Raw genomic sequence first — 27,418 nt, 5'->3', positions numbered from 1 at the left:
CACTTTTAAAGTATTTTACACAGTTTTAGTTTCTTAGAATTTAAACCAGTTTTTCGAATTCATATTAATAAAAAAAAAATAACATGTTGCAGCTATTTCGTTTTACTTTAGGTTCACAGCATTAAATTAAATAAAAATAATAATTGCCATTTTATTCTATTTGCGGCGCTGGTCGATAAAAAGTGCTATCCGCCAGTTATAAAACACATTCCTTTCACTTTCGGTTTCAAACATCCTGTTGCTGAGAAAGTCATACACATGATAAACTCGACAATTGTGATGAATTGTGTAATTAAATTTCTTGGTTGCTAATCACTCTTAAACGTTTTTAGCTGAGATCTAGATTCTAGATCTATACCGGAGAAAATCAAGCCTATCAGTATCCTGTCGTCAAAATGCAGTGTTTGAAATGTTTATCACAGAGAAGCTCAAAGTACTCAAACTCATTTTCGAGAATTTTAATTTTTAGCAGCAGCAATCAAAATCAAAATGATAAAAAACTCCGGATTCTCTCTCCCTACCTTCACCTCAGGCAAACTGATATTGCTAGTTGTACTAGATCTATATCTAGTTCTAAAGTTCTAAGTACAAGTGGCAGTGCTGAGCCATCCAACACTCACAAAAAGGAACATGATGGGAGTCTCCCAGGGAGAATCAGCATTCGAAATAAAATGGATAAGCAAACAAAAGAAAACTTTGATAAGAAAGTAGTAGAGGTAGCAGAAGAACTTAAAAAATGTGTTACTTTTGTCAATCGTAAGTGACTTAAAGTGAATGATAAAATTATGATTTACAGTTATCATTGTTTGTTAATTCATGGAAAATGCAAATCCATTACAAGTCAATATATTTGAATATATATATTATATATGCCAAGATCCCGAAAGTGTATTAACTCTACTTCACCTGCCTTAAAGGATCATGAGTACTAGTGTTCAGCTTTAACTGCATGTTCACATTTTATTATAATAAACTATTACATATAACAAATGCTTTTTAAAATTTAAATTGTTTAGGCCTAGTGAGTATTTTAGCTGTGCGATGCTTATTTACTTGATTCATTTTTTTTTCAGGTGATCTACTAGTTATCAATAAAAAACATGGAGTATCAGTATATGGTAATTTTATGTTGGAGTTTTACTACACTAAACTTTTTGAGATATAAAATATCTATATGAGTATAAGAAAGTCCGCAGTTTCCAATTAAGTAGCTTATTAAAGTAGTTAATGATATGCACACATTATTAGACACAGGGTGACACCATATGGGAAAAAGTGACACTACAATGTCTATATTTTTACTATATCATACATCTTGATGGTGGAGAAGGTGACACCCTGGGTTAATGAACTGGGTGTCATCTGACTTAAAGATGTCATACATAACAGAAATATTTTGTTACACATCTTATTTAGCTAATTATTTTAAGTTGCACCCTACTTCTTTGAGGATCCATATTGTAAAATAAAATAAATAACTGAAACCTTGTTTGGCAATTAATTAACCTTAATTAGTTGATTTAAAATAAATTTAAGTTTTAGGGTGTGATTGATTAGACTAAAAATAAATTATTAATGTTCAGAAAAACCTTTTATGTTGCTACAATTCAATTTTCAATTTTATGATGGCAATTTTCCATTGATCTTGTTTCAAGGTAAAATATCAGAGCATATTGACAGCAGCAGTAAGACAGAAGCCAGCTCTGTCGTTGAATGTTTACCCTACTTGAAGAAAATTTACAACTCTCCAGAATTAGATGTTGGTTTGTCAATAAAAAGGTATTTTATGAAATAAAAAAAAAACCAACTGTATAATAAAACAAAATCTGTAAGAGATCTCATGAGTGACGAATGCATTTAAGTTAAAGAAAGCAAGTTTCTAACAAACAAACAAACATTCAAATAGACTTCTTTGTTCTTTATTGTAATGTTGAAAAATATTTACCCCAATAAATTACGTTTTACGTGTCAACATGTTATGACCCAAATGGCCTGTTGACTCAGATTTTAGCCTGCTTTTCTTTCTGGATTTGCCGTCTCAAATTTTTTGTCCGACCAAGAACAAACTACAATGCAGCAGTTGTTTAAATTTTGAGTTTTCTCTCCTTGATGAGATGCTGTCCCCAGCTATAGATCCTCGTGTGTCTGGGATTCAAGCTCTGGACTTTTTTGTTCAACAACCACATGCTTTACCAGCCAGGTCATGCAGACCCCTCACAAACAGACATTGTGACCTAAATAAATGCTTATAAAAAAATAAAAGGATGTTTGTAGTAAATACTTTTTATTGGTATTTATTGACTATTTATGTACTAGTTTACAGTTTAGATTTTTAAATAAACAAGCAATTATAAGTTGAAAATGTTTAATTTTAGCTTCTACACAGGAGTTTTGTTACTGACCAGAAGTAGTGACTCTAAGACCAAGCTGGCTAAAGTTCTTGCTTCTGTCGCTACACAACAGATACAGTTCATGAAATATTTGTAAGCCATTTGTTATTCTTTTTTTAGATTCCATAGAGAGTGAAAAACTGCGCCAACTACCTCTAAATGTACTTCTATTAACTTTCACAATCCTTTGATATTTCATTAAAGTGAAAATATGTAGATACAAAATTATAAAAATAAATTTAGGTGTTAGATAAGGTAGGCTAGGTTCCTTTTTATTACTAATTACTCTTGCCCTACTCATAATGACCACAGTTATTTACGTAGTGGCATTTGATCACAGAGGACAATCTGCTACAGTGCACACACATAATGCAAACACCCCCACACACAAATAATGCAAACACCCCCACACAAAAATAATACAAACACCCCCACACACAAATAATACAAACACTTCACTTTCATATGATATTAGTTCATGTTGTTTTCTATTCGGAATTTAAGAGTTAATGATCCTGCATACAAGTTTTCAAATGCAGCAAATCTTATTTTTTAAAAAAACGTGAATTTTTATTCCAGAGTGATAACAGTGGGCGTACCCCAGTGTCCTCATGCCACACCACTTGAGGCTTTCATCAAGAGAAAATACCTGCACGCAAGAGAGTTGGTAAGATTAAAAAAAATCAACTGGTACAAGTTGCAGCAAAATGCAGAATATAATTTTCCATAAAATAACTTTCTTTTCACTGTGTGATCTAAATTTTGAAGTTTGTAGGTTGTCAGTTCAATAAATTTTGTTTGTTTTTTTGCACATTTTAATAAATAGACTTTCTCAAAACAGAGTATAGTGAATTCTAAAGATGTGCACATGGCCCGTAAGAATGGCATGATGATACACACGAATTACACGGTCAAACCTCTGGTTGTCAACACAGAACTAGGGGTTGCTCTGGTTGAAGTGTCTGTTGATAAAGGTAGAATATTTTATTTTAGTTTTTTAACTTGTCTTTAATTGCCAAAAAGTAATCACTTCTTTGAATTTGTAATTTAGTTATTGAACGGACTGGGGAGTCATTAGTTATGTATTTCAAGTCAATATTTTTTACATCTTGAGATTACCATCATTACTTGATTCACTTGATCATTACTTTATATACTTGTGATTGCCATCATTACTTTATATACTTGTGACTGCCATCATTACTTGATTCACTTGATCATTACTTTATATACTTGTGACTGCCTTAATTATTTTATATACATGTGACTGCCATCATTACTTTATATACTTGTGACTGCCATCATTACTTATTCACTTGAGAATTACTTTAGACAGTTGAGACTCCCCTGTTTGCCTGCTGCTGTATTGTCTCCCCTCCTTAATTTGAACTGTGTTTGCCTACTGTTGTATTGTCTCCCCTCCTTAATTTGAACTATGATGGCTGCTGCTGTATTGTCTCCCCTCCTTAATTTGAACTGTGTTTGCCTACTGTTGTATTGTCTCCCCTCCTTAATTTGAACTATGATGGCTGCTGCTGTATTGTCTCCCCTCCTTAATTTGAACTATGTTTGCCTGCTGTTGTATTGTCTCCCCTCCTTAATTTGAACTATGTTTGCCTACTGCTGTATTGTCTCCCCTGTATTGACAGATAAATGGGAGTCTGTTGAAGTCCTGATGAGTCACCACTTGAGTCCAGTGTTGGGAGACCATGTCTACTCCCGTAGAGCTTATTCTCTGATGGGTGTCACACTTGCAGCTAATCCCTATAGTACACCTCCAGCCATTCAGGTAATATTTAATCCCTAAGCTATAATTAAGCCATTTGAGGTAAAATTTAAATCCCCACAATGTAACAAACACTAATGTGTTCTGCAGTGTTTGTTAATAATTGTTTTGTTGGAACCAAAATGTTAAAAAAACAAAACAAAAGCACATTTAGAAAAAGTATTGAGACAAACATGCAATAACATTTTGTTAGTTTGTTGAAGTAACTATGTAAACCAATTGTTTTATTATATGGAGATGTTTTTACATGATGGGTACCTAACCCACGTTTGGGAAAGTAAAGGCGGCTGAACAAAGTACTGATCAAACTATCCCTTCAATTGAAGAGGTCAACTCTACTTCACTTGCCCCATAGGCCATCAGTTTCAATAAAACAAATATGAAAATATTTATTGCAACAAGCTTTTAAATGCCCTGAAAATAAGAAAATAAAACTTTTGCTTTCTGTAGTAAAACCTTTTGTTGCTAAAATATGTAAAAGATATCATGAGCATCTAAAGCTTTTATTAAAGAATGCAAATTAGTGTTATTTTTTTTTTTACTGTCAGTGCATTTAAAAGATTGTTGGTATAAAGATTTTATTTTCTACATTTGAGTGATTCCTAATATATGAAGTCAACATGATTTAAAATATTTTCTTTAAAACACCATCAGTAGCTCGCAATATCCAAAAGACAATTATCTGCCCTGCGAAAGCAGCCGTCCGTGACCACAATTTACAGACAATAGCAAGCTAATAAATCGAAGAATAGTTCTTAATCTTGTTACCTCCCCTTAGTTTAAAAAAAATTGAAGACCTTAGTGCTAAAAGTACTTAAGTCACAAAAACAACATTTTGAGAAAAATGAGTTCAAAGATAAAAATTTACTATGAAACATTACGTTTTTATATGATTTGTTTGTTTGGAAGAGCAAATTAAATAAATTCTTCAGTATCACTATTTGTTTATAAGATAAAGTTAAACTAGAGGAATAACGATCAATGCTTGGTTTGATTTTCACAAAAATGTGACTTAAGTACTTTTAGCACTGGGCTCTTCAATTTAAAACTAATATCTGCCCCTAATAGCCTTCACTAGATGAACTGGCTCTACAATTGTAAACATTCTCATGAACCACAGCTCACCAGACTGTTAGGGTGATCGTGTCTAGCTGGTTATCTCCCCTTCTGTTATTGAATATGGTAATCTATTGAGTGATTTAATTTTGTTATCTCTCCCTGGTTTCAAAACTGTTTGATAAATTTTTAATGACTGATTAAGCATATAATTAAATTAAATAGAAAGACATGTATTGTCATCACAGTGGAACATATCTGGAAAGTCTGAACGAAATAGTTAAATTAGAAGTGGGTCAAAATTAAGTTACAAGATTTGCTACAAACCCATAAACAAACAGACGTTGCGAACTAAAAAAAAGCTTTTAAAAGGGAACTTCATTATATTTTTACATACTATTTCAAACATTAAAAATGTAAACCTTTTTTATTTTATGAACAGAAACTTCCCAAAGCTCTGGAGGAGTGCCTGAGGTCCAAAGGTCATATGACAGATGGGAAACAGATGCCCCTGTTCATGCACAGACACAAAGTCACACTCTCAAAGTTTAAGCGAGACTCTAGTCTGGTCATCCAAGCTAAACCAGATGGAGAATTTTTACAAGTCTTACAGTCTTTGAACTTGTATGATCCCAATGTTTTTACTTAACTTGTGGGGGGAAAAAATCTTTAAAAAAAAATGAAGTTGTGAAGTACCAAACAATTTATCTGTCTATATGTTATGGCACATTGTATACATAAAATTAAAGTTCATAGCAGGCTGTTTCTCAAACTATTCGTTGATTGTTGTCAAAGTTATTTCAGTCAACTTTCAGCCTGAAAATAAATCAAACTCCTGACCATATATTTGCTGATTTGTTAGACAGCCTGTGTCAGTTTTGCATTTAAATTATAAATGGGCCGGCTATATTTAGCTATATGAAGACTTTTTTTTTGAAAAATAAAATATTTCTAAATAGTAAAAAGAATGCTACACCATGTCCATATCACAGGAAACAGTAATGTCAGGTTATCATAAGTGGTTTCTATCACTGCTAAAATAGAATCTGATCCTTGTTTCTTATAGGTGTAAATAATATTGTCTGGGAATATTTTAAGAATTTTGGCTTTATGTACTGACATTTAAACTAACTTATGTCTCGATTCAAGTCTTGCAACAAGTTGGGATAGTTACAAAAGTTCTATCTGCTGGACTTGACACACTTTTAACAAAACAGGTCAAGACTTCAGTCAGGAAGTGATACGGTTTTCACATCAAGGGAACAAACACATTCAGTTGTATGTTGACATGGTTTATTTCACATATTTCAGCTAAACATGATTTAATCACTAGCTAAACATATGTTAACTAGTGCACCAATTAAAAAATGACAGCAAGTACATTAGGACCAGCTTACACAGTAAGTTGGTACAACAAAGCAAGGCAGAAATATACTTTGGTATTAACAACTTCAGTAACAGGCTTTCTACTAGAATAGATCAGGGTAAACTACTCTGATTGTATTAACTTTCAAAGCATTTGTTGTAGTAGCCTCCCTTGTGGCATAAAACTTCAAGTTTTCTGCTTTGCAGTATAATTGCAGGCCACATTAAATTCTATGGTCTATTAGGCCATGTTAAACTTTCTTGTCTAAAAGGCCATAAGTAAGTTTGCCACAAAACAAGATGGCCAACTAGTGCAGCTGGGAAGAAAAACTTCTAAAAACCTTTTCTTGACACAGGTTTCAGTCATAAATGTACATCTGTACTCCCATTAAAAACAGTCAGTGGTAACATCACCAGTAAATCATTCAATGAAGACAGTATACAACAACTATCTAGCCCAGCCAATCAGATCTCAAAGTCTACACAACAAATTCATTCATCCAAGTTAGGTCAGGACCAGTCTGTTTTAAATGACATTACAGAATAAATTAACATATATTATAAATGCAATGTATCTGTGCTGACACTCATCAAGTAATTAGGAATGAGGTAATCCGCAATAAATAACACTCCAACCTGGCAGTAATTCCTGGCTACATCAACACTGAGAAAGTTGTTTATGAAACAACCACTGGTCTTTATATTTACACTGTAATCACATTTTTACCCAGTTTCAAGGCAGTTCACATTTTTCCATCACATATATTTTCATGTCAATATTAAATTTTCTACATGAATATTTCAATATCAAAGTTGTAAAACTATAGCTTCTGTTTTTTACAAATGTATGACGATTTGAAGTAAAGGGCCATCATTCATTCAATGTGCACATGGAGTTGTTGTTCTTGTATTTTTTAAAAAGCTGAAATACAATTTCTAGCCCCAAATATTCTTTCACTCAAACTACAGCATGGCACTAAGACAAAAATACAGTGTAAATTCTTTGGTCAACACAATATCTTAAACGAAAAGATAACCGGTAGATAAATTTATTTTACATAAACAAGACAAAATATTGAACTGAATGACAAAAAAAACAAAACAACAACAACCCTCAATAAACTCAATGGCTATGTTTTTACACTCTAAATTAAAATCATTATAAAAACCACCACACCATTCTTCTAAAAAAAAATCAGTGTTATTTGACAAGCCCTTAAATATTTTTTAAACATAAAACACTTCATAAGCTTGAAAATCAGCATTTTATCTTTTGATTTGATTTTAAAAATATAATTTAATGTTTAAAAATGCACAATCTCTCCCCATTCCCATCAACTTATTTGACTATTTATGGAAGCCTCCAAAATTAGACTGACCAGCAAGGTGACTCCATTCAACATGTGTTTACATGTACACTTATAGAACTGTTTCAATAAATAATTGGTTCATGTATCTGTGTGGGGGGAGATAATTATTTCATGGAAGTCCATCTGATAATGATTTATTCACCTGTGGATGCAGTGAAATAATCCGGCTGTTGATAGCATGAGATAATGAATCCACCTGGAGTGAGATAATGAATCCACATGTAGTGAGATAATCCACCTGTAGTGAGATAATGAATCCACCTGTAGTGAGATAATCCACCTGTAGTGAGATAATGAATCCACCTGTAGTGAGATAATCCACCTGGAGTGAGATAATGAATCCACCTGTAGTGAGATAATCCACCAGCAGATGCTACCTTAGAGCTGGGCTAAAAAACTTGTGTGATATAACACTGACCAGCCTGTAGTGAGATAATCCACCTGTAGTGAGATAATCCACCTGTAGTGAGATAATCCACCTGTAGTGAGATAATCCACCAGCAGATGCTACCTTAGAGCTGGACTAAAAAACTTGTCTGATATAACACTGACCAGCCTGTCCCTCATGGATGACCTAAACTGGCTGTACCAGTGCACCAGTTCTTCTCTCCGCTTGCTGCGGTCAAGGTCACTCAGTGAGGCCTCGCGCTGGAGCAGTGGGCCCAGGTCAGTGGTCCAGTTCTTGACATACAGCACAGGGGCCTCAAACTCTTTCAGGAGTCTCAGAGGGGCAGGGAATATTTTTCTCGCTTTACCTGGCGCTCCAGATAAGCTACTGACACCTGCGGTCACATGACCACACCTGCCAGGTGTCATGACGTCCTCCAGAACTGGAACAGATCCCAAGGCCATGGACTCGTAGATGCGATAGCACTCGGTGTTGATGCCTGCAGGGTTCAAGGTCAGGTCACTGTTGGACAGGACCTGGATGTATTCAGTGCGGGTTTCATCAGTCTCTTGGGGCAGCCACCTGGTGTAGACATAATGGTGGGCATTAAGTCATTAGTTAATTAGACAAGATAATTGTGGGCATTAAGTAATTAGTTAATTAGGCAAGATAAAGGTGGACATTAAGTCATTAATTAATTAGACAAGATAATGGTGGGCATTAAGTAATTAGTTAATTAGGCAAGATAAAGGTGGACATTAAGTCATTAATTAATTAGACAAGATAATGGTGGGCATTAAGTAATTAGTTAATTAGGCAAGATAAAGGTGGGCATTAAGTCATTAATTAATTAGATAAGATAATGATGGACATTATGACATAAATTAATTAGACAAGATAATGGTGGTCATTAAGTCATTAATTAATAAGACATTATGTATTTAATCAATTGATTATTAAGACTACAAATGTTTATTATTATGTATATAGTAAATTGTTTCACATAGTGTCATTAATTAATTAGACAACAGATATGGACATTTTGTAGGCCTAATTAATTAATCAACTTGATCACAAATGCTGGAAGTGATGTATCTATAATTGTAAGCATCACTGAGGCTAAAATTTCCTTTCTCTTTTAGGTCGACAAAATACTAATGGATTTTTACCCTCAGTATTGATTTGACAGGCCAAGGAAATCATTTGAAATATGAAAAAAAACAACCAACCTAATGGAAACAATTAATTAAGGCCATTAACTATTTTATTTTTTAACAGGTTCCTAATTTTTTTAATGACATTTAATTCTCTAATGATGACAGCCTTCATCAGCTGTGGTATTTATGAAACATTGGCTGGCAAGTAAATTCTGTTTGAAAAAATCATATCACACCTACGTCAAAATACTTGATACACAGAAAAAGTCAAGGTCTAGAATCTGTCTAAGTTGACACTGATGTATACAACTCACATGATACTTCTACAACTTCATGATAAGTTTACAAATTCATGATACACTTTCATATTAAAGTAATTTTTTTTTCTTCTATTTAGTGCAGAATTCCAAACTTTAAGACAAGACATGTGCGAGTGTTGTGTTGAACTACAAATGTGCCAGTGTTGAACTACAAATGTGCCAGTGTTGTGTTGAGACAAGAAATGTGCCAGTGTTGTGTTGAGACAAGAAATGTGCCAGTGTTGTGTTGAGACAAGAAATGTGCCAGTGTTGTGTTGAGACAAGAAATGTGCCAGTGTTGTGTTGAGACAAGAAATGTGCCAGTGTTGTGTTGAGACAAGAAATGTGCCAGTGTTGTGTTGAACTACCAATGTGCCAGTGTTGTGTTGAGACAAGAAATGTGCCAGTGTTGTGTTGAGACAAGAAATGTGCCAGTGTTGTGTTGTGACAAGAAATGTGCCAGTGTTGAGACAAGAAATGTGCCAGTGTGTTAGCTAACAAAATGTCTGTACTCACTCCATCCTAGCCTGGACGTAGCCGAGGTTCCTGTAGCTGCTCCCATTGATGGCAGACAGCAGGTGCTCTCTAGACGAGTTCTTGTAGATGGTGCCCAGGAAGTTGAAGAGATATTTTCTTTTGTTGTGGAGGGGCAGGTCAGTGCTCTCTATGGTGGGGAAATCTCTGTAGCTGGGTACAAGATTAAACAAGTCACTGGACAAGTTGGGCACAAGTCACTAGGACATGTTGGGTACATGTCACTGGGACAAGTTGGGCACAAGTCACAGGGACAAGTTGGGCACAAGTCACTGGGACAAGTTGAATACAAGTCACTGGAACAAGTTGGGTACATGTCACTGGGACAAGTTGAACACAAGTCACTGGATAAGTTGGGTACAAGACACTGGGACAAGTTGGGCACAAGTCACTGGACAAGTTGGGCACAAGTCACTGGGACAAGTTGGGCACAAGTCACTGGACAAGTTGGGCACAAGTCACTGGACAAGTTGGGTACAAGTTACTGGGACAAGTTGGGCACAAGTCACTGGGACAAGTTGAACACAAGTCACAGAGACAAGTTGGATACAAGTCACTGGGACAAGTTGGGCACAAGTCACTGGGACAAGTTGAACACAAGTCACTGGATAAGTTGGGTACAAGACACTGGGACAAGTTGGGCACAAGTCACAGGGACAAGTTGGGCACAAGTCACAGAGACAAGTTGGATACAAGTCACTGGGACAAGTTGGGCACAAGTCACTGGGACAAGTTGAACACAAGTCACTGGATAAGTTGGGTACAAGACACTGGGACAAGTTGGGCACAAGTCACTGGGACAAGTTGAACACAAGTCACTGGACAAGTTGGGTACAAGTTACTGGGACAAGTTGGGCACAAGTCACTGGGACAAGTTGGGCACAAGTCACTGGGACAAGTTGGGTACATGTCACTGGGACAAGTTGGGCACATGTCACTGGGACAAGTTGAACACAAGTCACTGGACAAGTTGGGTACAAGTTACTGGACAAGTTGGGCACAAGTCACTGGACAAGTTGGGCACAAGTCACTGGACAAGTTGGGTACAAGTTACTGGGACAAGTTGGGCACAAGTCACTGGGACAAGTTGAACACAAGTCACTGGGACAAGTTGGGTACATGTCACTGGGACAAGTTGGACACAAGTCACTGGACAAGTTGGGCACAAGTCACTGGACAAGTTGGGCACAAGTCACTGGACAAGTTGGGCACAAGTCACTGGACAAGTTGGGTACAAGTCACTGGGACAAGTTGGACACAAGTGATGGGGACAAGTTGGACACAAGTCACTGGGACAAGTTGAACACAAGTTACTGGGACAAGTTGGGCACAAGTCACTGGGACAAGTTGAACACAAGTCACTGGGACAAGTTGGGTACATGTCACTGGGACAAGTTGGGCACATGTCACTGGGACAAGTTGAACACAAGTCACTGGGACAAGTTGAACACAAGTCACTGGGACAAGTTGAACACAAGTCACTGAGACAAGTTGAACACAAGTCAGTGGGACAAGTTGGACACAAGTGACGGGGACAAGTTGGACACAAGTCACTGGGACAAGTTGGGCACAAGTCAGTGGGACAAGTTGGACACAAGTCACTGGGACAAGTTGGACACAAGTCACTGGGACATGTTGAACACAAGTCAGTGGGACAAGTTGGACACAAGTGACGGGGACAAGTTGGACACAAGTCACTGGGACAAGTTGGACACAAGTCAGTGGGACAAGTTGGGCACATGTCACAACTTAAAACAAAGACTTACGTTGCCACTCCCAGGGGCCACTGGAAGAAATGGACATTGTCCACCTCTGGACTGTCGTAGACCAGGAAGACGAACTTGAGCGGCCCGCCCCTGTAGCTCATGTAGGGCTGGATCCAGGAGTTGTCGCAGCCCTCATCCCCCAGCAGAACGGCCCCGGCGCCGTGGAGCCGTGGCAGGGTGGTCAAGAGGTCCAGCCACAGCCGGCTGCTGGACACCTTGGCCGGCTCACGGCCGTTGAGAACCAGCAGCACGTTCTCCGTGTCCCTGGGAACTTTGTCTGGCACCAGACCTGGACCTGTGCGGAACCTGGAGACAAGAACAGGGGGGGGGGTGTCAGGTGAGATGTCAGCGTGGGTTTGTATTCGGTGTGTGTGTGTGTGTTTATATTCGGTGTGTGTGTGTGTGTGTTTATATGCGGTGTGTGTGTGCGTGTGTTTATATTCGGTGTGTGAGTGTGCGTGTGTTTGAAATAGAAGAATATGCCACAGAGAACGGGTGTGACAATCAACAGTTGTGCTGAGGTGAGTCACGATTACAAGTTTCATAACTGAGTTAGAAAGCTCAGCTATTTTATTTCGTTCTTCTAAACTGTCTTTTACACCTTACGAAATATAAACCTTTGACTAAATCAACACGAGTTGCGTGAAGGTCACAATTATTTTCAGCAACTCGAGATGTAATCGGTAGATGATCGCCTTTATGGGGTAGATTCCGATACAGCCGTTTAGATTTACCCGGGACACAAAAGTGACCTTTCACCGGGTGATTGACGAGCTAGAAATGGCAGACTAGCAGGGGAAGTCACTCTCCGAGTGTCGCCACACAAATAAAAGAGCTCCTTGTTTATCAAGGCACTTATTTCAGGGGAAACTTGCCGGAGTCACCGACCTCTCCACATACTTGAAGCTGCCTTCAGTAGCTGCCGGTGGGGGTGTGGCCTGTAGGACGGGGAGGTTGGATTAAGAGGAAAGGGTAAAAAAAGGGAGAAAATAAATCGCGTGGATTGTAAGAGGTTTGTCGTGTTGACTACAACTTAATGCAGCAAATCAAACAGACAGTAGCTGTACAACACACAAACAAATAGAACCAGCAACGTTCTTGTTGTGGTCAATAGTCATCTCATTCAATGGTAGGTACAACATTAGAGTAACCTTTTGAACCTTACAGTCTATGTGGCAAATGGAAAGTTCGCCTGGTGCTGTGATCAGCGCTTTACTTTCCTTAACGCGAGTCAGAGCTGGGTGGGCGCAGGGACGTCGTATGGACTCGAGCCCGAGATCTGAACTCGAGAGTTTCGGGTTAGAAGTCCAACGCTCTACCATTCAACCACACCATCCCACATAATATTAGGTAGAGTTTACTAATACGTTTTGAAGTGGGAAACCTTTTAAAGTAGGTCTATCGCTCTACCATTCAACCACACCATCCCACATAATATTAGGTAGAGTTTACTAATACGTTTTAAAGTGGGAAACCTTTTAAAGTAGGTCTATCGGTAATACTTGTGGTCAATTATGTGAGTGCAACTGGAGAAGGTAGAGGTGAGTGGGTTCCTCATTGATGCCACACTTGGTGGATAAAAGGATATAGGGGGAGAGGGGAGGTCGGAATTTGAGGTGTATGAAAGGGGGTGGGAGGTACAGAAAGAATAACGAAACACTTAAGCATCTTTAGACGTTATTTTATGGTGTAAAGACTTTTTTCTTTGTAAATTTCAACAAAACTCAATATATACCATATCGACTTAGCTTTTTGTGAATTAGATCGTTAGATAATTAGATAAGGCAGAACATGATTGGCTCCCTGGTATCACTAGGACTTGTAGACATCATATGTCCATCCTGTAGTGATTTACAATAAACTAAAACAGAAAACCAAGAAGATCCGTAACCCAAGAGAAGAAATACGAGTTATCCGCCTTTCACGCTATTTTAGATAGGAAATGAAAAGGCATAAGTGTAAGAAAATCTATGAGACACAAGTGTAAGGAAAACTATCAGACACAAGTGTAAGGAAATCTATCAGACACAAGTGTAAGGAAATCTATCAGACACAAGTGTAAGGAAATCACTCAGACACGCCGATGTGAAGAGCGAGCCGAGAGACGTCTGGTAATACCACATCGTGCCCTCAACAAAGCAGACGGCGGGAAAAACGATTTCCCACGACGAAGACAACTGTGCCGCAACAGCTGCTGGAAGTTTTCATTAACTAATTGATCATTTTGTCTCGGGTTCTATCCGTCCCATGGCGTGGTCAGTAGGTGGTCAGTAGAAAAATGAAACCAAATCTTTGGACGACAAATGTATGGGGGTGTGGCCTCATCCCCCCCCCCCCCCCCCAGTGTAGGGACTCTAGCAGGCGTGTCGTATCGACTCTAGATGCTGGTGTACGATGCCAGATCTACCAGTTTCGTATGTCATAGTTACCTCATAGTTACCTCATAGTTACCAGCATTCTAACTCTGATCAAGCACTTCTAAAAGGAAAAGAAAAAAACCACTTTGAGGTGGGTTTAACCCCCCCCCCCCCCACCCTATTACCACAAGCAAAACCAGAGTGAATGCAACAGGACTTCCTCGTGTGTTGACGTCTGCGGTGGAGGGTGGTCGTCTGCGTGTCCAGCAGCAATCAGACTGGTCGCCTGGTCAGGACGATCGTCTGATAATTTAGCTTAGACATGGCATCGATCGGACGCCGGCAAATGGAATCATAACCAGGGGGAGACAATCTACCGACTTTTTGTTGGCTCGTTTATCAGAGTGACCGGCACTTGGTTACTGTTGTCATTTAGTCGGTCCCTCCATCTAGTCAGTCAGTGGGGAACGGGCGTCCAGTGTTTCTTACAGAAATCATCCCCCCCGCACGAAATGGAATTTGTATAGAAAACGTATAATTTTAAAAGTGTCCCTCCCCCGGAAAATTTAGTCCGCCCCCCCCCCCCGAACATTTCAGGTGCCCCCCCCCCCACCCAGAAGAAAAAAGTCTGGAAAAAACACTGCGGGCGTCCATACAGGCTGCTCTATGTTGACCCCCACTGGACTAGCCCAGATCATGAACTACTCTAGTACAGCTGTTCACCTACATATAACCCAAATTTTGGCAGGCGTCAGTCAAACTGATAGGATTGCTCACTCCAAAAGTCTAGAGTTCGAACCCCCGGACAGATGAGACTCGATAGCCAGGGACAGTAACTCATCTAGAAGAGAAAACTCCAAAATCAAACAACTGCTGCCTTCTAGTTTGCTCTAGGTTGGACAAAGGCTATGGAAGCAAATCCTAAAAGAAAAGCTGGCTGGCGATACGGTCCAAATGTGGATACGTGATACTTAATTATATTGGAGGAAATCACCTTCAATAATACAATTATGAGCAAAGAAGTATATATATATATATATATATATATATATATATATATATATATATATATATATATATGTATATATATATATATATATATATATATATATATATATATATATATATATATATTTATATATATATATATATATACATATATATATATATATATATACATATATATATATATATATATATATATATATATATATATACATATATACATATATATATATAAAGCTTATAATTTATAGTCTTTGTTTACAGGCTATTACATATATACATATTATAAAGACTCGTTTCAACAAACACACACAGTTAACATAAGGAGTGATGATTGATAAAGGAAAAAGCTAGTCCAGCACTGATCTTAACCTTAACTAGAGATCTATGACATCCGGGCAAGGTGTAGAATCTTGCTGGCCCTAAAGCCAGAGATTAGTGCACTAACTGGGGGCAGCAAGGTGTAGAATTTTGCTGGTCCTAAAGCCAGAGATTAGTGCACTAACCGGGGGCAGCAAGCGGAAACACGGCCTCACTTCATTCGTTGGGGCCCACTCAGGCGGCACGTTATGGCGACAACTGATATGGCCTGGTCGGGATCTAACAAGGGCACTGATTGGTCAGTTTTTGATGGTGATTTGGTGCCAGCGAGATGGATTATGACAGGGAGTAATCGCAGTGTTGAGAGGAAGGAATATATCGTGGAGGGGGGGGGGGGGTTAATGGCCTAGCCTGGTGTTATGGAGTATATATTTAGAGATAAAGAGATCGGTTGGTTAATACAACATCACACTTATCATACACAATCACACAGTTCAACGTGAACCTTGATAACATGAATGAGTTCTCTTACTCATCCATTCACTCACTCAATCAATCACTAGCTCCCTCACTCACTCACCCCCACACACACTTACTCACCCACTTACACTCACTCACCCTCCACTCACTCACTTACTCACACAACACACCATAGAACTCGACCAGTGTGGGACGATAACACAAAAGATAGAAAACTGCCGTCCTGGCGATACTTTTTCTCTTTACTATTTTAATAAAATTTAAATAAAACGAGTATATGTTCTAAATGTCACTTTATGATAGACACTGGCAGCAAGACGAGGATGGTTGACCTATAGACTGGACCTGTTTGCAGGTGACCTACAGATCGGACAACCGCTAGCCTGACCTATGCGACTGACCTGAAGTGGATGGAACCAATCGTCTTGTGGCCGTAGCTCCAGACACCGTTCATGCGATTCTCCAGAGTTCCAGTCAGTACGTGCTCCCACAGGTAGAGACCTACAGACAGAGACGGTAGCTTAGGTCAGGTAACCTTTCATACAGGTGGGCATACACACATACATACACACACACATACACACATACATACATACATACATACATACATACATACATACATACATACATACATACATACATACATACATACATACATACATACATACATACATACATACATACATACATACATACATACATACATACATGTACAACCTTTCATAGAGGTGGGCTGGTAGCTTGACAGGTAGACATACATACATACATGTACAACCTTTCATACAAGTGGGCTGGTAGCCTGACATACATACACACATATCGATTGGAGTGACATAAGTTATTTTTTTAAGTGACAGAAGACATAATTGAAAGTGACATTATTATTTTTCAAGTGACAAATGACATAATAAAGATGACTTAAAGTGACATTACACGTGCTAATGAGTTATCTTGAAGTTGTTTTAATTAAAAAATGTGTCTTATATTAAAAAAAGTATTAGTGCTTTTTGTACAAGTGAACATCATTTGTTTCTAATTGCATTAGCAAACATCGTTCAATGGCGATAGTAGCACAAACATCATTTACTGGCGCTAATAGCACAAACATTATTTACTGGCGCTAGTAGCACAAACATCATTTACTGGCGCTAGTAGCACAAACATTATTTACTGGCGCTAGATCTGAAAGCTGTAACAGATAAACGCTAGTAAACTGTACATTCAAGTACACAACTTATTTAAGTTATTAAAAAAAAAGAAATATCATTTATCTATTGGCTGAAGATGGTCTGTTGATTCTAATGTGGTTTATTTATTCAGCGGATCAATGCTGTGGTAGGGGGGGGGGGTTAGATATATCGATTAGGTTAAGTTGTGTGTGTGTGTGGGGGGGGGCACAGAAGACACTCGGAGTTTGGTACTTTCTCATTAGGCGACATGGCGAGTATTATGATTAAGGTGTTAGTATCAGGGTGGTGTTAGGTGTGGTGGATGTTAGGGTTAAGGTGTTAGTATCAGGGTGGTGTTAACTGTGGTGGATGTTAGGGTTAAGGTGTTAGTATCAGGGTGGTGTTAACTGTGGTGGATGTTAGGGTTAAGGTGTTAGTATCAGAGTGGTGTTAGTTGTGGCGGGTGTTAGGGTTAAGGTGTTAGTATCAGAGTGGTGTTAGGTGTGGTGGATTTTAGAGTTAAGGTGTTAGTATCAGAGTGGTGTTAGGTCTCAGTGACCAACTGATCACAAGCCTCAATGACCAACTGACCACAAGCCTCAATGACCAACTGACCACAAGCCTCAATGACCAACTGACCACAAGCCTCAATGACCAACTGACCACATGCCTCATTGACCAACTGACCACAGATCTCAATGACCAACTGACCACAAGCCTCAATGACCAACTGACCACAAGCCTCAATGACCAACTGACCACAAGCCTCAATGACCAACTGATCACATGCCTCATTGACCAACTGACCACAGATCTCAATGACCAACTGACCACAAGCCTCAATGACCAACTGACCACAAGCCTCAATGACCAACTGACCACAAGCCTCAATGACCAACTGACCACATGCCTCATTGACCAACTGACCACAGATCTCAATGACCAACTGACCACAAGCCTCAATGACCAACTGACCACAAGCCTCAATGACCAACTGACCACAAGCCTCAATGACCAACTGACCACAAGTCTCAATGACCAACTGACCACTAATCAAACGATACATTGCACGTAGAAAGACAATAATTAGTCTAAATGAAGCCAACACTGTGTGAACTCCCTCCCCCCCCCTCCCATGTAGCAGCCCACTCAACAATCAAACATTCCAATCAAGATGGTGCATAGATGACATTCCATTTCAGACTTTTGGGAATTGTAAGCTTCAAATTATTAGCTCACTAAAAAAAAAATTACATTTGCAAAAAAAAAATTAACAGAATGATCTAAATGATTAAGATAATAAATTATCTGTGTTATTTATTAAAGCAAGAAAAAATCTCGAAGCCATTTTTCCCCCTCGCGATGCTCGCTAATCCCTTGTGATTTGTATGGGTTGAGGGGGATACGCTAATTAACGCGTTAGAAAAGATGAAACCTTTCCGGAACAATCTGGCACCACGAACCAACGCAGTACGATTGTTTCTGTAGCACACAACACATACAATGGGTTGGTACACGAGTGTGAGGTAACTTTAACATGGGCACAGAATGGGTTGGTACACGAGTGTGAGGTAACTTTAACACGGGCACAGAATGGGTTGGTACACGAGTGTGAGGTAACTTTAACATGGGCACAGAATGGGTTGGTACACGAGTGTGAGGTAACTTAAACACGAGCACAGAATGGGTTGGTAAACACGTGTAAGGTAACTTAAACACGAGCACAGAATGGGTTGGTACACACATGTAAGGTAACTTAAACACGGGCACAGAATGGGTTGGTACACACGTGTTAGGTAACTTAAACATGGGCACAGAATGGGTTGGTACACGAGTGTGAGGTAACTTAAACACGAGTACAGAATGGGTTGGTACACGAGTGTAAGGTAACTTTAACACGGGTACAGAATGGGTTGGTACACGAGTGTGAGGTAACTTAAACACGGGCACAGAATGGGTTGGTACACGAGTGTGAGGTAACTTTAACATGGGCACAGAATGGGTTGGTACACACGTGTAAGGTAACTTAAACACGGGCACAGAATGGGTTGGTACACGAGTGTAAGGTAACTTTAACACGGGCACAGAATGGGTTGGTACACGAGTGTGAGGTAACTTTAACACGGGCACAGAATGGGTTGGTACACGAGTGTGAGGTAACTTTAACACGGGCACAGAATGGGTTGGTACACGAGTGTGAGGTAACTTAAACACGGCACAGAATGGGTTGGTACACACGTGTGAGGTAACTTAAACACGGGCACAGAATGGGTTGGTACACGAGTGTAAGGTAACTTTAACACGGGCACAGAATGGGTTGGTACACGAGTGTAAGGTAACTTTAACACGGGCACAGAATGGGTTGGTACACAACTTTAACACGGGCACAGAATGGGTTGGTACACGAGTGTGAGGTAACTTAAACACGAGCACAGAATGGGTTGGTACACACGTGTAAGGTAACTTAAACATGGGCACAGAATGGGTTGGTACACGAGTGTGAGGTAACTTTAACACGGGCACAGAATGGGTTGGTACACGAGTGTGAGGTAACTTTAACACGGGCACAGAATGGGTTGGTACACGAGTGTAAGGTAACTTAAACACGGGTACAGAATGGGTTGGTACACGAGTGTGAGGTAACTTTAACACGGGCACAGAATGGGTTGGTACACGAGTGTGAGGTAACTTTAACACGAGTACAGAATGGGTTGGTACACGATCGTGAGGTAATTTTAACACGGGCACAGAATGGGTTGGTACACGAGTGTGAGGTAACTTTAACACGGGCACAGAATGGGTTGGTACACACGTGAAAGGTAACTTTAACACGGGCACAGAATGGGTTGGTACACGAGTGTGAGGTAACTTTAACACGAGCACAGAATGGGTTGGTACACGAGTGTGAGGTAACTTAAACACGGGCACAGAATGGGTTGGTACACGAGTGTGAGGTAACTTTAACACGGGCACAGAATGGGTTGGTACACGAGTGTGAGGTAACTTTAACACGGGCACAGAATGGGTTGGTACACGAGTGTGAGGTAACTTTAACACGGGCACAGAATGGGTTGGTACACGAGTGTGAGGTAACTTTAACACGGGCACAGAATGGGTTGGTACACGAGTGTAAGGTAACTTAAACACGGGCACAGAATGGGTTGGTACACGAGTGTAAGGTAACTTAAACACGGGCACAGAATGGGTTGGTACACGAGTGTAAGGTAACTTAAACACGGGTACAGAATGGGTTGGTACACATGTGTAAGGTAACTTAAACACGGGCACAGAATGGGTTGGTACACGAGTGTAAGGTAACTTAAACACGGGCACAGAATGGGTTGGTACACGAGTGTAAGGTAACTTAAACACGGGTACAGAATGGGTTGGTACACATGTGTAAGGTAACTTTAACACGGGTACAGAATGGGTTGGTACACGAGTGTGAGGTAACTTTAACACGGGCACAGAATGGGTTGGTACACGAGTGTGAGGTAACTTTAACACGGGTACAGAATGGGTTGGTACACGAGTGTGAGGTAACTTTAACACGGGCACAGAATGGGTTGGTACACGAGTGTGAGGTAACTTTAACACGGGCACAGAATGGGTTGGTACACGAGTGTGAGGTAACTTTAACACGGGTACAGAATGGGTTGGTACACGAGTGTGAGGTAACTTAAACACGACATTGTGAGCAGCCCCTGATGTATCAGCTTGCATCAACTAGACATTTCATTACGTTAATGGGATGTTTAGTACTGAGAAGGGAGGTAACAACCTTGGTCTGACACAATAAACTTAGATGTACTGGCTAGACACTGCTCCCTTTGAGGGGGGGGGGGGGGGGAAGCGGGGTGGTGGTAACCAAGATACAGCTGGCAGCTTCAAGCAATTTTTTTTACAGCTATTTTATAATTACATTACAGTATTGTTACAACGTCATGACATTAATTTTACAACATCGTCAAAATAATGTTACAACATCGTCACAGTAATCTTACATGGCCACAGTATTGTAAAATAGTTTCAGTATTATGACAACATCGTTAATTACAGCTATGTTACAACATCGTCACGGCTATGTTACAAAATTGTCACAACATAGTTACGGCTAGGTTTCAACATCGTCACGAACATAGTTACGGCTATGTTACAACATCGTCACAACATAGTTACGGCTATGTTACAACATCGTCACGAACATAGTTACGGCTATGTTACAACGTCGTCACAACATAGTTACGGCTATGTTACAACATCGTCACGAACATAGTTACGGCTATGTTACAACGTCGTCACAACATAGTTACGGATAGGTTACAACATTGTCACGAACATAGTTACGGCTATGTTACAACGTCGTCACAACATAGTTACGGCTATGTTACAACATCGTCACAACATCGTTACGGCTATGTTACAACGTCGTCACAACATAGTTACGGCTATGTTGCAACATCGTCACAACATCGTTACGGCTATGTTACAACGTCGTCACAACATAGTTACGGCTAGGTTACAACATCGTCACAACATAGTTAAGGCTATGTTACAACATCGTCACAACATAGTTACGGCTATGTTACAACATCGTCACAACATAGCTATAACACCCATTTGCCGTCGTTCCCACGATACATTCCACTGGAGAATCTAATCAACAGGAAAATACGGTGTGAGAAAAAATACAAATAATTCCATCACAACCCCTGACAAATCAATACAGTTCTTTGTACTACACAATGTATCACGTGTTGAAGTGACCAATAGAATTACTTTGATCAGCGACAGGCCGGTTGATTGCCCGTCACAATATGAAGGGAAATGTCCAGTTGATAAAGTTGAATGTCCGTCACAATTTGAAGGGAAATGTCCAGTTGTTGAAGTTGAATGTCCGTCACAATTTGAAGGGAAATGTCCAGTTGTTTAAGTTGAATGTCCGTCACAATTTGAAGGGAAATGTCCAGTTGTTTAAGTTGAATATCCGTCACAATTTGAAGGGAAATGTCCAGTTGTTTAAGTTGAATGTCCGTCACAATTTGAAGGGAAATGTCCAGTTGTTTAAGTTGAATATCCGTCACAATTTGAAGGGAAATGTCCAGTTGTTTAAGTTGAATGTCCGTCACAATTTGAAGGGAAATGTCCAGTTGTTTAAGTTGAATATCCGTCACAATTTGAAGGGAAATGTCCAGTTGTTTAAGTTGAATATCCGTCACAATTTGAAGGGAAATGTCCAGTTGTTTAAGTTGAATGTCCGTCACAATTTGAAGGGAAATGTCCAGTTGTTTAAGTTGAATGTCCGTCACAATTTGAAGGGAAATGTCCAGTTGTTTAAGTTGAATGTCCGTCACAATTTGAAGGGAAATGTCCAGTTGTTTAAGTTGAATATCCGTCACAATTTGAAGGGAAATGTCCAGTTGTTTAAGTTGAATGTCCGTCACAATTTGAAGGGAAATGTCCAGTTGTTTAAGTTGAATATCCGTCACAATTTGAAGGGAAATGTCCAGTTGTTTAAGTTGAATATCCGTCACAATTTGAAGGGAAATGTCCAGTTGTTTAAGTTGAATGTCCGTCACAATTTGAAGGGAAATGTCCAGTTGTTTAAGTTGAATGTCCGTCACAATTTGAAGGGAAATGTCCAGTTGTTTAAGTTGAATGTCCGTCACAATTTGAAGGGAAATGTCCAGTTGTTTAAGTTGACTGTCCGTCACAATGTCCAGTTGTCTTTAGTTGATTGTGGCCAGTTGTTTAAGTTGATTGTGGCCAGTTGTTTAAGTTGATTGTGGCAAGTTGTTTAAGTTGATTGTGGCCAGTTGTTTCAGTTGATTGTGGCCAGTTGTTTAAGTTGATTGTGGCAAGTTGTTTAAGTTGATTGTGGCCAGTTGTTTAAGTTGATTGTGGTCAGTTGTTTAAGTTGATTGTGGCCAGTTGTTTAAGTTGATTGTGGCCAGTTGTTTGTTAAAGTTGATTGTGGCCAGATGTTTAAGTTGATTGTGGCCAGTTGTTTGTTAAAGTTGATTGTGGCCAGATGTTTAAGTTGATTGTGGCCAGTTGTTAAAGTTGATTGTGGCCAGTTGTTTAAGTTGATTGTGGCAAGTTGTTTAAGTTGATTGTGGCCAGTTGTTTAAGTTGATTGTGGCCAGTTGTTTAAGTTGATTGTTGCCAGTTGTTTAAGTTGATTGTGGCCAGTTGTTTAAGTTGATTGTGGCCAGTTGTTTAAGTTGCTTGTGGCCAGTTGTTTAAGTTGATTGTTGCCAGTTGTTTAAGTTGATTGTGGCCAGTTGTTTAAGTTGATTGTGGCCAGTTGTTTAAGTTGATTGTGGCCAGTTGTGTAAGTTGATTGTGGCCACACAAACATCGATCTGTGGCTACCCCTCTAATCACGGGCGAGCAATTACTCACGTTAATTAAATACAACTCTCACACACCGTTGCTACGGCCGAGTAAAAAATGCTTGACATATTCAATAATTCATCTCAACCAATAGTTTAAATATTCAATAATTCATGACAAATTATTATTTTAAATATTTCATAGTTAATAACGAATGGATGCTTTCAATCTTCAATAATTCATAAAAAAATTGTTTAAATATTCAATAATTTAAAATAAATTAATGTTTTTAAGTTATTGATTATTTTTAACAATTGATTGTTTTCAATACTCAGTAATATATTATAGTAAACGAGCCGACCCGCGGCATATCATACGCCGCTATTTAGTTGTTTTATTTTCTACTTTTCAGTAATTCATAATTTGTGAATTCGACAGTAGCAATGCTCCCACTGAAAATATTTACTTTAAAACACTATCAGTAGGTCGTTAAGGACGATACTACCCCCACGGTCCTTTCCACCAACCCCTACCCTACACCCCCCCCCCCGTGAAAGCAGCCTCCTCTTAGCGTTAACACAGTTCACCAGACCATGTAGGGGTGGGGGCGGTAGGGAGCGCGCTTACAGCTTGTTTTCTAGCGTCTCCCAGAAGAGAATTATATACATAGATAGAAGATAGATAGATAGATGTTTAATTCCTTAATAGCTCATAACAAGTGAAAAGGGTAATGCTTTAAGGGTATTTAAAACATGTTCATAGAGTGATGTCGACCTACATTCTGGCGTAGTGTAGACCTACGTAGTGTATCGATATCTGGAGTCAGTGATGGCTCCCTGCCTGATGGCTCCCTGCCTATGGCCCCCTGCCTGATGGCCGCCTGCCTGATGGACCCCTGCCTGATGGCCCCCTGCTTGATGGCCCCCTGTCTGATGGCCCCCTGTCTAATGGCCCCCTGCCTGATGGCCGCCTGCCTGATGGACCCCTGCCTGATGGCCCCCTGTCTGATGGCCCCCTGCCTGATGGCCGCCTGCCTGATGGACCCCTGCCTGATGGACCCCTGCCTGATGGCCCCCTGTCTGATGGCCCCCTGTCTAATGGCCCCCTGCCTGATGGCCGCCTGCCTGATGGCCCCCGAATGATGGCCCCCTGTCTAATGGCCCCCTGCCTGATGGCCGCCTGCCTGATGGCCCCCTGCTTGATGGACCCCTGCCTGATGGCCCCCGAATGATGGCCCCCTGTCTAATGGCCCCCTGCCTGATGGCCGCCTGCCTGATGGCCCCCTGCCTGATGGCCCCCGAATAATGGCCCTATTGATTGGTTATTAAACACCAGTTGAGGGAGAGGTGCACAAGTCAAGGGAGGTAACTAAAGAGACCAGCTGAAAATGTAGGAGATAATCAAACGGGAATTAAGAAAATGGCAGAGTTAAGGGCCCAGGAGGAGCGGAAATTGATATCAGATAGAGGGCGGGGTGGTGTGGTGGGGGGGGGGGGTGAGGGGTTGGGAGCAGACAGGTTTAATAAAAACCAAAGTTTAAACTCCTCCTCTTCATTTCCGTTTGTTTGTTTGGTTTTTTTTGGGTACAACTGGTGGGCACAGTGAAGGGCTCGCTGCTGGGTAGGTAGATTGGGGTGGGGGGGGGGGGGGATGGAGATTTTAAAAAAAATTAGGATTTCTTGGAAGGTTAAAAAACCCGATGATTTCGTGTCAGTTTGAAATATTCCCTTACGTTGTAAGACTCCATTTTGAAATGTTGAACTAGATGAAGCTTAACGAACCAAAAGGTCGATCATCGAAAGTTCACGGAAATTGTAGGACAAAAAACTGCAGACGTTGAACTAGATCGTGAGTGTTTAATGAACCTTACGTCAATCATCTCGAAAAGGGAAACTAATCTAGCTAAAAAAACATGTTTATATTTGAGACTTCAAGCAGTGCTTGCCTTGTGTTTTATTTTTTCATGCAACTATTTCAACAGACAAGTGGGCGATTGTCAAAGCTTCATTAGCAGCTCGATTTAACTCAGCTTGCATTCACTGGATTCTGTTAATTTGATTCCATTGGTGGAAATTGTGGCAAGTCTAGGGCATAGTTCACTGCCAGACGACTGTAATGTTTGTAGCAGACGACTGTAATGTTTGTAGTTAACATGTGCAGACGACTGTAATGTTTGTAGCAGACGACTGTAATGTTTGTAGCAGACGACTGTAATGTGTGTAGCAGACGACTGTAATGTTTGTAGAAGACGACTGTAATGTTTGTAGCAGACGACTGTAATGTTTGTAGCAGACGACTGTGTTTGTAGCAGACGACTGTAATGTTTGTAGCAGACGACTGTGTTTGTAGCAGACGACTGTAATGTTTGTAGCAGACGACTGTAATGTTTGTAGCAGACGACTGTAATGTTTGTAGCAGACGACTGTGTTTGTAGCAGACGACTTTAATGTTTGTAGCAGACGACTGTAAGGTTTGTAGCAGACGACTGTAATGTTTGTAGCAGACGACTGTAATGTTTGTAGCAGACGACTGTGTTTGTAGCAGACGATTGTAATGTTTGTAGCAGACGACTGTAATGTTTGTAGCAGACGACTGTAATGTTTGTAGCAGACGACTGTAATGTTTGTAGCAGACGACTTTAATGTAATTATGTCAGTGCAGATAGAGCAGTGTAAAGTGTGTACAACTCCTAAGTCCACACAAGCACTAGTGTGTGTGCTGGTCACCGCTATATTCCAACAATACCTTCATTTAACTGCGGCTGGTCACAGCTATATTCCAACAATACCTTCATTTAACTGCGTCTTGACAGCCATGAAATTTCTTCATGCAAGAAAAAACAACATCTAAAGCGTAAAAAGAAACCCTTGAAGAATTATTTTTCTCAGCGCTAATTTATAATTCATTCATCACCCTACACCAAACATGGGCTACACATTGCTATTGCGTTCTTTCTATTTGTGTTTCCCCACTACAATAGCTGCAGCAAATTTAGCGCGATTCTAATATTCACATCTAGATCTTACAGGAACCTTAAAAAAATAGGATGTCGAGAAGAATTTAGGTTAAAAAATTAAATCATTAGGATAAGAGAAAATCATTAAGACACGGGGAAAAACGTTGGGCGAACTAATGGGGGTGGGGGGGGGGGGTGGGGACAATGGAGGGGGTGGTGATGATGTAAGCAGATGTAGGGAGTTCTAGAAGCAGTGGATTAAAGCTTGGGTGTGTGTATGTCGGGGTGGGGATTAAAAGGTAAGGGTGTGGGGTAGAACATTGGGGTTAGAGTTAGTGTGTATTTGTGGTGTGTGTGTGTGGGGGGGGGGATAGAATATTGGGTGTTAAAGCTAGTAAAGCGGGGGTGGGGGGGGGGGGTAGAACACTGAGGTTCAAGTTAGTGTGTGTGTGTGTGGGGGGGGGGTGATAGTATATTGGGGTAGTAGAAGGTGGGATTAAAAAAAAACCTGGGGTTTCGAGTTAGTGGTGGATAGCATTTCAAAGATTCTAGCTAATGAGTGAGACAATAAGCTGATACTGTTGATTGTTTGACCAACGAGTCACGAGGGAGTAAGGGTGGGGGCAAGGGTGGGGGGTTAATGACGGCCATTACTGGGCGCTAGTCAGCGGATACGTGCACAG

General features: G+C 40.0%; 2 protein-coding genes across 7 annotated transcripts in view; one reads left to right on the top strand and one right to left on the bottom strand.

The window, feature by feature from the left end:
* The first annotated feature begins 230 nt into the window (after positions 1 to 230).
* LOC131938253 (mitochondrial mRNA pseudouridine synthase RPUSD3-like) lies at positions 231 to 6,005 on the top strand. The gene is made up of 8 exons (XM_059296184.1): positions 231 to 756; positions 1,074 to 1,118; positions 1,656 to 1,779; positions 2,376 to 2,483; positions 2,970 to 3,057; positions 3,232 to 3,364; positions 4,040 to 4,179; positions 5,675 to 6,005. The coding sequence occupies exons 1-8, from the start codon at positions 396 to 398 to the stop codon at positions 5,879 to 5,881; spliced, it is 1,206 nt and encodes a 401-aa protein (XP_059152167.1). The 5' UTR covers positions 231 to 395; the 3' UTR covers positions 5,882 to 6,005.
* A 1,845-nt stretch (positions 6,006 to 7,850) lies between these two features.
* The window catches only part of LOC131938280 (ribitol-5-phosphate xylosyltransferase 1), a 76,998-nt gene continuing 57,430 nt past the window's right edge, over positions 7,851 to 27,418 (bottom strand). For 4 of the 6 annotated variants that reach the window (XM_059296250.1, XM_059296251.1, XM_059296254.1 and 1 more), the window contains exons 4-7: positions 16,676 to 16,775; positions 12,112 to 12,417; positions 10,328 to 10,498; positions 7,851 to 8,937 (exon numbers count right to left, since the gene is read on the bottom strand). In XM_059296250.1, coding sequence (XP_059152233.1) covers positions 8,475 to 8,937; positions 10,328 to 10,498; positions 12,112 to 12,417; positions 16,676 to 16,775 — 1,040 coding nt within the window. In that variant the 3' untranslated portion in view covers positions 7,851 to 8,474. The remainder of the gene's footprint in view (positions 8,938 to 10,327; positions 10,499 to 12,111; positions 12,418 to 16,675; positions 16,776 to 27,418) is intronic. The other 2 variants (XM_059296252.1, XM_059296253.1) reach the window with 2 other exon arrangements.

Source organism: Physella acuta, unplaced genomic scaffold (assembly GCF_028476545.2).
Source record: "Physella acuta isolate Inbredline_101_S28 unplaced genomic scaffold, ASM2847654v3 ptg000240l, whole genome shotgun sequence".
Taxonomy (NCBI): Eukaryota; Metazoa; Mollusca; class Gastropoda; family Physidae; genus Physella; species Physella acuta.
Note: the sequence above shows the minus strand (reverse complement) of the source record. Positions and strands in the feature narration are given on the sequence as shown.

What these genes read in the sequence shown, in the direction of transcription:
- LOC131938253 (XM_059296184.1), top strand. Translation starts at nt 396, where the DNA reads ATGCAGTGTTTGAAATGTTTATCACAGAGAAGCTCAAAGTACTCAAAC. An exon ending in ATACAGTTCATGAAATATTT is followed by an intron (nt 2,484 to 2,969) that starts GTAAGCCATTTG and finishes TTTTTATTCCAG; the next exon opens with AGTGATAACAGTGGGCGTAC. An exon ending in ACCTGCACGCAAGAGAGTTG is followed by an intron (nt 3,058 to 3,231) that starts GTAAGATTAAAA and finishes TTCTCAAAACAG; the next exon opens with AGTATAGTGAATTCTAAAGA.